Below are 12,244 nucleotides of genomic sequence, written 5' to 3' on the forward strand. Positions count from 1 at the left end.
AAAACGTATGAATCATGAATTATATAAAGACTAAGTTGGTCGGTTATCCCACGTCTACAATTCAGATGGTAAAAGGAACATCCAGAGTGACTATGAATTAACATATTGGGCTAAATTGGAGTCGAGATATTTCGATTTTTTTTTGTGTGTGTGTGTGTTATTGAGCTATGTCGAATTCCTACCATCAACCTGTGATAGTTCGTTTTTTAGTAATAATGATTAAGTTATTAACATATATTTATCCACATTTCCAAGTTATGATCAATAATTTGAAGTTAAACTGTTCACAGATGATTATGAATATTTTATTCATATTTAGATACTTTGCGTATATACATAAATTATTATAAAATAATTTTGAATGATGTTTAAAAAAATGTTTACAAGTATACCCGTGCAATGTTACACGGGTTTTAAACTAGTTTTTAATGAAACAACAATAAAAGGTAGAAAAAATGACAGAGATGGAGGGAGCATAATAAAAAAAGAAACAAATATGAAACAATAATAACAATAATCGTTGTAAAACACTAACAAACTTAGCAATATTCGTGACAAAATACTATTAAACCGTGACAAAAGTTTAGTAAACTGTTGTCATATATAACAATAAATATATATATATACTTTGACGATATATTATGACAATATACGTATTGCTTAATAAATTGGCTTTTTTCTTGCGAGCCTTTTTTTCCCTTAGGGTCCAGTGCGATCGCAAATCCGGGGTTGCATAACACCACTAACATGACAATATAGCTAGCCCGTGAATTTCATGGGTAATAAAACTAGTAGAATTATAGATGAGTTCCTCTTCCACCATATTTCAAATAAGATCTCTTTGTGATAACCAAAGTAGTTTAAGATTTGTTTTTGCAAAAGATTATTCCTACAGTGATTTATGGGTCATATTTCAAATAAAAATCTCTGTTAGTGTCTTTGAGAAAATAGAAATAAAAAATAAAAGGGAAATATGTGACCAAATAGCTAAAAGTTCTTAATTCTCATTCCAATTGGAACGCGTACATGTTCCATTAATTCCATGCTAAATATATGAGCTAAACAAAGAAAGTGTGAATTCAATTACCTCAAGCATGGTCCCAGTGGTGTAGGTAGACCAGTAGTGCTCATGAGCAGCCACCATCTCCGAGAGCATCTTCTACAACAGCAACAACAACATTATTATCTATATAAAAATGAATAACATGACTGGACAAGTAGATCATATTAAAACACATTGCCATGATTGTAGAATTCCAATAATGAACAATTGCATTTCCAACGACAATGTCATTGAGTATCCAGTTCTATAGCTTAAATTACATATTGCATTACCACTAACTTCCCTATCTTTAGCTAAGTCATCATTCATCATCCTCTTCAACTAAAACTCGCTACCCAAATTAGTCTTTAATAATTCACCAACGTTAATTGAACGGAGTTTTATACAATGACATAGGAATATAGGGACTTCCAAGTTTTAACACACATGTCCAGGAATTAAATTTTATCAGCAATCGATTTAATAGCTATTTTAGGTTTTTAGATTTCAAGTGCGAATTGAATATGAACTTCATCCGAGCATAGCTGCTGTTGACGCGTTATTATATAATGCAAGTTCGCAAGTCTTATTTCATTTCGACGGTTCCATTTCACTCTAACCCTAACTTATCTCTCTCTCACCTATCACCCACCTCTCCCTACACTCTCATATAGCCTAGACCTTAACGATGGAAGTGGATGGGTTTACATATGAAGGATGCGTGCGAGGATGTCGTCGTTGTCATCATTGGTCCGCGTCACTAGATAAGTCGCTGTTTTGTTGCCTTTTTCAGTAGACTGTTGGGATAGTCTTATAATAGGATATGGTTACCGTTGTAGGGTGCGTCTCGGAGTCTTGCTTGTCTATTTGTGGATGCATTTTCATGGTTGGCGATAAGGTAGGGTTCCCCTATTTAGTTTTACTGTTTAATTGAATTAAGATTGATGTGGTATTGAGATTGTTGAACGGTTGTTTATCTGCTGATCATTGTTGGTGTGTGGAGTTGGTGTTGTTGTTGTGATGGTTGTTGATGATGTTCGCGAGGTACGTCCTCGGCTGAGTGGAGTCACTTGCGGGAGTGGCTTCACGCCCTAGTTTCGCTCTCTGTGTAACCCGCCACAGGAGGGGATGTGCACATTAATGGATAGGGTTATCGCTTGTTGATGAGCGAGGCTTAGGTGGGATTGGCTGCGGTCCCCCATTGGCGGCGAAGATTACTTGTTGCGATGGGTAATCTGGCAGGGCTACACACTTCGGTGTGTAGTAGGTTATTGTGTGAGAATGGGAGACTGGAGGTGTATGATGATTAGCTGTTTGTCTTCTCTTGTACTTGTCTTACTTTGGTTAAACAGTAACTGACCCCGTGTTGTGTTTTCAAAACTGTGGTGATCCATTTGGGGATGGTGAGAAGTTGGCTTAGCAGGTACAGTTGGTTCGTTTGCTGTTGGGCATGGAGGGAATCGAGTCACCACGCTACCGGAGTAGAAGTCCCGACACTTGAATTTAGTGGTTGTCATAGCTATCATGTATATCTCGTTACGTCCTTTTGAGTTGTAAAGACTTAAAGTAATGTGATATAAATGTTCTTCTATTGTTTTTTTGATCTACTACCTCGGGCAACCGAGATGGTAACACCTTCATACACTGGGATGGTCCTTGGTAAGCATCTTGGTGTGCGAGGGTGTTACACCATATGGCTTCTATTGGACATTCATGTCCAACTCTTACGAGGTGGTTTGAAAGCCAGTGGCTTCAATTTACCTCACTCATTCTAAAGGATGAGATAGGTTGATCCTACCCTAGAGGATCAATCTAGTTTTCTTACCTTATATAAAAACCATAACACACTAAAAATATATATAGAGTAATAAAAGAAAGTAATATTCATCTATTGTATACGAGGTTACACAACAAAATATTACAAGATTGTCTCATAAAAAAATTAGTATTTATTTATTATGGTGAACCTATTTCCTTAATTTTATTTGATGATATGTCTCACATTATTTTTAGTATGAGACAGTCTTTAAGAAGACTAATTACAAACGAATCGTAAGTATTATCGCGTATTTGAGTACTTAATCCGGTTTTGTGTTCAATGTCAATTTTTGGCGCCCGATTTTAAACTAAAGAAAACTAGAGCCGTAGATCAACTTTAATATGCTAGAGATTATTGCAAGGAAATTGACCTTTTTGGTGCCTAATTGTTAGGCTTTCTTTGGTAAATTACCTGAAAAGGTAAATGAAATCTGAAAATAGTGAAAACTAAAAAGTTAACTGAAACTTGAAAAAATAGCTGATAAGGTAATAACTGAAAATTAGGAGCTGATAGGCTTTGTCGCACACTTAATCAAAGATAAATACCCTAAACACAAATGAATGTAGTAATAGGGGTCGAACACAAAGAGACGGGAGTTATTATATAGTTGTTATTGGGTGAATTCTATCAAGGTCAGTTATCGTATGATTGCTTGGTTGGTTGGTAAACTTGTGATAAGACAATAATAAAGGAATAGTCTAGAGAGATTGGGTCACACATGCAAATTATGTAAATGCTCAAGTTAAACATAGGAGTTGATAAAATTGTTAATTGTTTAGGCTTAAAGACAACCACCTCTCGGCCTTATTGTCAACCATAGGTCTGGTCCTAGAGAACTCTCGTTATGACTAGGTCGTCTTACTAACACATGTTTAGTCTAACTCAATTTCGTGTCTCTCGACTTATAAAAGTGAATTAAAAAATTTAATCTAAGATAGTGATCATTTATCAAAGACTAACAATACAATGCAAACATGTGAAAGAAACAATTAAACGATATTATAACATCCTAATTCAACGAGTGCAAGAACTACTTATGCATAGTTTCCCTTATTCCCTAGATAATTATAACTACTCTTGCATAATGTAAATTAGACTAATGACAAATGATAAAGTGATCATAATTAGTAAATGGAAATGACAAAGGAATAACAAAGTAGTACTAGAAATGAGATTACCTTTATAAAGGAAATAGAACTTGAAAAAGGAAGAACAAATACTTGAAATGGAAATTTCAAATGAACTTGAAATGTTTAAAGAAAATTACAATAAGGAAATATTTAAGGGAAATCTAATCAAACCTAAACTAAGAACTGAAATGAGAGTATAAAAGTGGTATACAAGGTGTGTAAGAAGTCTCGGATCAACACCCTTTATATAGAACCAAGGGAGTAACGAAAATAAGGTGAAATAAGGGAACCCCGATCGGGGCCACCCCACCCCGATCGGGGTCGTGGCTTTTCTCATTTTTCTCTTAAATCCGTCTTAACTTTGCACTTAATGTTAATGCGAAATCCGATGCTTGTTTCTTAATGCGTCCGTCTAAGGTATCTTAGGCGTAATTTGGCATCCAATGCATGCATGTGAGTTAGGCTTTTATTTGGATTTCATTTGTTTACATATCCACCAACTAAGATTGGTTTTCTTTTGCTCGGGTTTTCCAATTTCTTCCCAAAATGCCCATATGCTTCCCGAAACACCTTTGCATGATTATGACGTGCTCTCATTAGCCTCGTGAACTTGGGTAATCGCTAATTTGACGGGAAAAAAAAAAAACTATCAACGGCTTCATTTTCTAAAAAATACAATGAATACGAGAAAAAACACCTAGAACACGGAATTAGCTCATTAAATCACTAGCATCAGTGCAAATGACATGTAAATAGAGCTAAAACAAGGGGTTAAAATATATATAAAATGGACCTATCAGGAGTTCATAAGGTAACTAATTAATTATATAAAAAATGCTTGTCAAACTAGCTAAAAGGACAACTGATTTTTTACGAAACAACGTAAAAGAATATAATAATTATTTAATTTTTATAGATTGAATAAGTAAAAAGGGAAGATAAATACAATCCGGTAACTTATTTATCAAATGTTACCCTTTCTAGCATTTCATTTTCAGATAGGTTATTTGGTTAGGCTCTGTTTGGCAAAACTACCTAAAAAAGTATCTGAAACCTGAAAAAGTAGCTGAAAACTGAAAAACTAACTGAATCCGAAAAGGTAACTAATAAGGTAGCTGAAAATTAGGAGCTGATAAGGTAACTGATTATATAAAAATGTGTTTGGCAAACTAGCTGAAAAAGTAGCTAATTTTAGTAAAATGACGTAAAAGAATATGAAAATTATTTAATATTATAGAATAAAGGGGTACAAAATGGAAAATAAGTCATTTCAAGTACGTGATTTCTCAAATGCTACCTGAGATAGCATTTCATTTCAGGTAACTTATTTGATCAAATAAGCTACTTGCCAAACATTTGCAAAAAAATCAGGTAGCTGAAATTTTGGTCAAATAAGCCACTTTGGTCAAATAAGCTATTTGAAATGTCATGCCAAACGAAATCTAAATAAGCTACTTGTCAAACATTTGCAAAAAAAATAAGCTAAGGTAGGTAAAATTTTGATCAAAGAAGTTACTTTGGTCAATTAAGCTACATAAAATATCTTGCCAAATAGAGTCTTAATCTGTCCCCAAAATTACTTGGAGCCAAATTTGCCTTTGATGACTAAAGAATAATCTTATAATTTTCGACCAAATTTATAAGTTTGTACCAAAAGATTTGGAGCTAAACTTTAATTTTAGTATTTACTCTTTTATGTACTTTCTCTATCCCATTAAATAATTTACATTTTATTTTTTTATATATTTATTTTCACAAGTTTTCCATTGTACCATTCACCGAAACCAAGTAAGCTAATTCTTCTCCATGATCTCCCTCCTACAGCTTAATCAAATTTCTTCCACATTCTTCAATTACTGATCTTAATTAATTTTTATCAGCAAATTACTTTATTTTTTGTGGAATAAGTTGAGTTAATTAATTATTTTAATTAGGGTTAAAAATTTACAATTATGTAACACTCTTTACACAAGAGTGTGTGTTAAATAGATTAATCGGGTTTTCCACTTTTTATTTTTCATTAAAACTAATACAATAGCTATAGGTGGCATGTCCAGGATTTAAATTTAGCGAGGACAAACGAATAATTGTATAAGGTAAAAAAGTTTAAGATTTTTAACTAAAAGTTTTGAAGTTTTTTCCTCTAGTGAGGGCGAGCGCCCCTATTAACTGTACTGTGTTCTCCCCTAACTCCAGCATTGATTAGCGTTCGTAATTATGGATCCATTTTACAAGTATATTATTGTATTTTGTATATATAGGAAGCTTATAAGGGGCGGTAACTCGTGCTTAAGGCTCTGTTTTGTAATGCATTTCAAATATCTTATTTGGTCAAATTAGTTTATTTGACCAAAATTTCAGGTATCTTATTTTTTTTAAAGCGTTTGACAAGTAACTTATCTAACCAAACAAGCTAAAATTATTTTTATTTGGTTTCCATTAGATTTGTTTTCGATTATAATTATTCTTTGTAAGTGTCGTATGACGTTTTATTAATGGATTGTTCTTTTCTCTCAAAAAAAAAAACAAGCTACCTGAAATGAAATGCTACGTAGAGTAACATTTGAGATTTCAGGTACCTGAGTTGCTTTTATTTTCCTTTTTTAACTGTTAAATCTATACTATCATTTTACGTCATTTCTTCAAATCAGTTATCTTTTCAGTTAGTTTGCAAAACATTTGTTTATATAATCAATTACCTTATCAGCTCCTAATTTTCAGTTTTCTTGAAGTACCTTTTTAAATTTCAGTTAGCTTTTCAATTTTAAACTACTTTTTTTTCCAGTTATTTTTAGCAAATAGAGCCTAAATAATAGTTATACGGCCCATTGATAGAAATTTTTCAGAAAATTACTGTCTGTATGCACATGGAAACAAATGTGAAAATTCTTACTATTCTTGAAATTTTTGCAGTATTAATTTGACTTAATTAACAATTGATGTCCATTCCTCAGAGAAAGTTAATCGATACAGCGTATACGTACCATACAAGTTATAATTGTACCATCGTGAATATTTTGTTGGTACGACTATTCAAAATTCCTCTAAAATTTTCTTAAATTCAATTAAAAATAAATAACCTAATTACTCCAATTTGCCGTCTTTAATAATTATGTTTTGACACTACTAACTGAGAGAAAGTCTTCAGAGGGATGCTCTCGTAATAAATTTGTTGCAAGACTTCTACCTCGGTCTCATTGTCTCAATCATTTGTACAAAACTGAAAATTGAAAATTAGATAAAAGGTAAATAAATGACGAAAATAAGAAGAATTTTATAATTAGATAAAACTAAAAGGCCATCCAATGCAATAATAAAAATTTACATTCTTAATATCAGTCATTTATTCAACTTTAATTAAAATATCGTACGGGATTAAGGGAGTATTAGACATTATAAACACCACAGTAACATATAGTTATAGTGCAACATAACACATCTTTCTAATTTAATCAATCCATCTTAATTATACCTTGTTTTTATATATTATGGATCTCACAATGTTAGGTTCAAGCTTAGTCCAAGAAGACATTAATAAATTTGTTCAAAACCAAGGTTATGGAGTTAAAGGTCTAGTTGATATAATAAAAATTAAAACCCTACCAAAACAATACATCCACCCTAAAGAAGATAGGTTCAACATAAATAATAACAATAATAATAACAATAACTGTATCCCAATTATCGACATGTCGAACCCAAACAAAGAACTACTAGAAAAATCGATATGTGAGGCCGCAGAGAAATGGGGATTCTTTCAAATAGTTAACCATGGAGTGCCTCTTGAAGTGTTAGAGGAAGTAAAGGCGGCCACGTACCGTTTCTTCGAGGAACCGGTGGAGGAGAAGAGTAAGTACATGAAGGGTAAATCGACTTCGAATAATGTAAGGTATGGTACGAGCTTTGTACCTGAAATGGAAAAGGCTTTGGAATGGAAGGATTATTTAAGTCTCTTCTTTGTTTCTCATGAAGAGGCTAATTTACTTTGGCCAACTGCATGCAGGTAACTAACTAAACTAAACACATGCAATAATAATACAATTTTTTTTACGTAAGTGTAAAGTTGAATGAGACATACTAAGTAAGTACGTAGAAAACGGTTAATTATTTAAAAACAAATGCATGTAAGGATAATTTTTTTATACTTAAAAGATTACAAAAAAAAAAAGCAATGAATAATATTCTAATATTGTTCGAGTATCACACTTATTGAATATTTGTTGTGAGGTATATAAATAACGTGCCTCTTATTATCTCGTAAGTCATAATAAAATTGAGCAGCTGCCACTACCCCAAAGTAAAAAAAAAAAAAAAAACCAGTTAAAACGACGGAGTTTTGCTACCGCAAATTTGAACATTTGTGAAAGAACAATTACGACAAAATGCATAATTATAGTACTGTAGTAAAATTTGGGTGTTGCAATAGTAAATGATGTAGTACTCCAAGGAGCAGGTCCAGGGTTCGAACCTGGCTACTCCATCTCATTTCATTTCAGGGTGTCTTTGTCAATTGTTTACCTTTTTTATTTGGGGATGTTTTTGATTAATAATTTGATCATTCACACTCAGTTTGGTCCACTTGTCATCAAATAATTGGTCATCTTCTCTTTTCTTTGGTCATTGTGTTAAAAGTAAAGAATAAATAAATGACCGATAAATGAGTAGTTAGACAGATTGTCTTACATGACATTTTACGTATTTGATTCGTCAAAACATACCTATCGGCCTTCTAATCTTATTCCACCGGTATTTTGATGTGCAAGTTTCGAAAGAGAAGTTACTTTCTGATTTTTCCCCCTTCAAAATCATGACAAGTAATATTTTTTCTAAATTTTATTTGGGGTGTGCTAAATAAGTTTAAAGGCGTTTTACACAATTTATTGAGTAATAACTATGTTAGCTTCCGATTTAAACGCGTCATGATATTTGTATTAATAAATCCGTTTGTTATAATGTTTGTGTAAGAAGGACTTATATACGAATAACTTGAAATTTTCCTTGCAGGAATGAGACCTTGGAATTTTTGAATAGTACAGAAATGATAACAATGCGACTCATGGAAATACTTATGAGGGGACTCGATATTGATGAAATTGATAAGAGAAAAACAACGTTACTAATGGGGTCTAAGAGAATTAATCTTAACTTTTACCCGAAATGCCCTAACCCAGAGCTAACATTTGGAGTAGGTCGTCACTCAGATGTATCTACACTTACCATCCTTCTACAAGACGATGTAGGGGGTCTATATGTTCGAGGTTTAGATGGTAAGAGTTGGACTGACATCCCTCCAGTAAAAGGAGCACTCGTGATAAATGTAGGAGATGCCCTACAAATCCTAAGTAATGGCAAGTACCAAAGTGTAGAACATTGGGTGGTCGCGAATGGAAGTAAGGAAAGAGTTTCGGTCCCAATATTCGTAAGTCCGATGCCAAAGGCTATTATCGGTCCTTTTGAAGAGTTGCTTGAAAGAGGAGAAACGGCGTTGTATAAACAAGTTCTTTACTCGGATTATGTTAAGAACTTCTACAAGAATGTTCATGATGGTAAAGCCACAATTGATTTCGCCAAGGCTTAGCTTGTTTCAATGTTTTGTTTATCAACATTATTACATCACTCATGTCTGTGTATTTATCAAATTAATTAGTGTATCAAAGTGTGGTAAATGTATATATATATATATATAAAAAGAAAGAGTGAGCATCCGGTGAGTCCAGCTTCTTAGATGAGTCCGTTCCTTGAATAAGGACCATTTGATCAACAAGATCCAACAGCCCACATCGAGCCACGTCACCCCCAAATAATCTGCCAAATTATAAAAATTAAACACTGGCAACGCAAGTCTCATTATTGTCTTGATTTTTACGCCAAACATTGCTAGGGCTTCTTCTAAGGATTCGTCGCTCAACCATGGGACGGACCCGTCTTTTGCCATCAATCATGGGCAAGGTTTCACGGTCATGGATAATGCTATCTATGATGATGTATCCGATGATGATGTGGAGGATCCTGCCCTCGACAAAGATCAATTATGCCCTACCATTTTGTTAACGAAAAAAGAGAAAATTATGATAAGAAATAATTGGCGAAATTCATTAATTAATCATTAAGATGTTCGATAATAACATTGGACATTTCTCGCTTGTTTTTGTCAATTGAAGAAGAAATGGTCGGTAAAGGGTGATCTTATTACGTCGTACGCTTAACTAATAAGAATGACTATGACTATGTGTTTGCCGATGGTCCATGGATAATTGGTGATCATTATTTAACCATTCGGAAATGGATCCCTAATTTCATTGGAACTGATGAACCCATCAGGTTTCTTACTACATGGATTCGCATTCCTTGATTGTCCGTGGAGTACTTTCATGAAGATATTCTTGGAAAAATTGGAAGCAAAGCGGGTAAGGTTATCAGAATTGACAAACCTACGGCTTTAGCAGAGAGGGGCCAATTTATACGTATGAATGTTGAAGTCGATCTTACTAAACCATTATTGTCCAAATTTAGGCTTAATTGTAAGGTTTGGATCATCTAATATGATGGTTTACGATTAATATATTACAAGTGTGGCAAATTAGGAGGATGCGGATTCAATGCTCAATAAGGAAAATCTTGGTGGAAATCTGGAAGGTGCGATTTTGGTGCATAATGAACAAAATATGGAAGATGAGGCAGGAATTTTTTCTCTAAGACAACTGATTCTATCAATATTTTAGGGAATCCTAATATAAGTTATTCTCCTAAATTGGAGGGAGTATTAAGGACTACTCTAGCATTAGGGGCTGTTACCATCTCGGTTTCCCAAGGCTAATATATCAAAAGTAACCATTTTAAAACATTTATTAAGGTATATAAAGTTAACGATTACATTGTCTCAAAACCAACTCAGAAGAAATGTTTACTAATCTCAAAACAACTAAAATCTTTATTGATATAGCCATTATTGAAACTTTATATGCGTTAAAACCTAATTTAGCACAAAAATAATATAAGATCACTTATTAACTTAAAAATTCATAAAATTATAGATTTAGCTCTAATAATACGAGGACGACATTAAAAATTTAATATTTATGTGGTCGATTTAACTATAAATATGGACTTAACATTAAAAACAATAATACCAATAATAATACCAACAAAAATACCATCCATCTATACAATACTAGGTTTAAACCCGTGAAATTCACGGGTCTGCTTTTAAAATTTTATTACCATAGGTAATTATGATTAAGATATACTGTTTAATTTATTTCGGGTTAATGATTATGCATTAACTATGCCGAACGATAAGAAAGAGGAACACAACTCTCTCTCTTTTCAATTCGCATGAGTTATCAGTTATCACACATTGTGCTCCCGTATAAAGTCCATTAGCATAATTTCAACTTAATAAAAAATTATTAAGTCACACTTAACCTAAAAATATTCAACTCAATATTAAGATTCTAGTTTGTGTTTTAATGGATATCAAATTGCACATCCAATTCTTATACTTGCATAAATTTAATTTTATGCCTAGACAATTGACTTGAAATGACTCTACGACAAATACTCTTCTATACCCTTTATGCATTTGACCCATGTTAAGATTTAAGACGGATACTCCGTCTTAAGCAGGACTTACCATTCATGCCTATAACACAATTTTGTTAGAAGACTTAATAAAAAGGTCCAAAGTTGTTAAAAACATAAATTTAATTTTATTTACTAAAGAATGTAACTACATACCCGAAAATATAAAAGACACAAAAAATGGAGAAAGTACTCCATTCACATATAATGAGATAATAAATCAAACCTTTAAGGGGGTGTTTGGTTCACTCAATATAGGTATGAGGTATGGGTTTGGAATGAAACAAACCCATACCATGTGTTTGGTTGACAAAATTGAAGGTTTGATACCCATACCTCAAACCCATGAGGTATGGGTTTCTCATACCCAGGGAGGGGGGTGGGTATGAGATTGATACCCATGGTATCAAATTACAAATATTAAAAAGTGTTAAAAACAATTGTAAAAAAATTATTTTATATATTTATTTGATTAAATTTCCTCTACATAATTTAATAGTATAAAAATTATTATTAAAAATATTGTATTTTAAAGAGTTTTTAGCTTTGATTAGTTTCTAACCCCATACCCCCAAAATTGAACCAAACACAAGGTATAAGGTATCAAGTTCCAACCCAATACCACCCAGGTATGATTCCCAATTCCAAACCCATACCCATACCCACGCGTGA

General features: G+C 32.9%; 1 protein-coding gene across 1 annotated transcript; it reads left to right on the plus strand.

The window, feature by feature from the left end:
* The first annotated feature begins 7,472 nt into the window (after window positions 1-7,472).
* Window positions 7,473-9,649, plus strand: LOC141622476 (feruloyl CoA ortho-hydroxylase F6H1-3-like). The gene is made up of 2 exons (XM_074438516.1): window positions 7,473-7,994; window positions 8,996-9,649. Exons 1-2 carry the CDS (start codon window positions 7,480-7,482, stop codon window positions 9,567-9,569), a joined length of 1,089 nt encoding a protein of 362 aa, XP_074294617.1. The 5' UTR covers window positions 7,473-7,479; the 3' UTR covers window positions 9,570-9,649.
* Window positions 9,650-12,244: the final 2,595 nt, after the last annotated feature.

The sequence above is a fragment of the Silene latifolia genome, chromosome X (assembly GCF_048544455.1).
Source record: "Silene latifolia isolate original U9 population chromosome X, ASM4854445v1, whole genome shotgun sequence".
NCBI lineage: Eukaryota > Viridiplantae > Streptophyta > Magnoliopsida > Caryophyllales > Caryophyllaceae > Silene > Silene latifolia.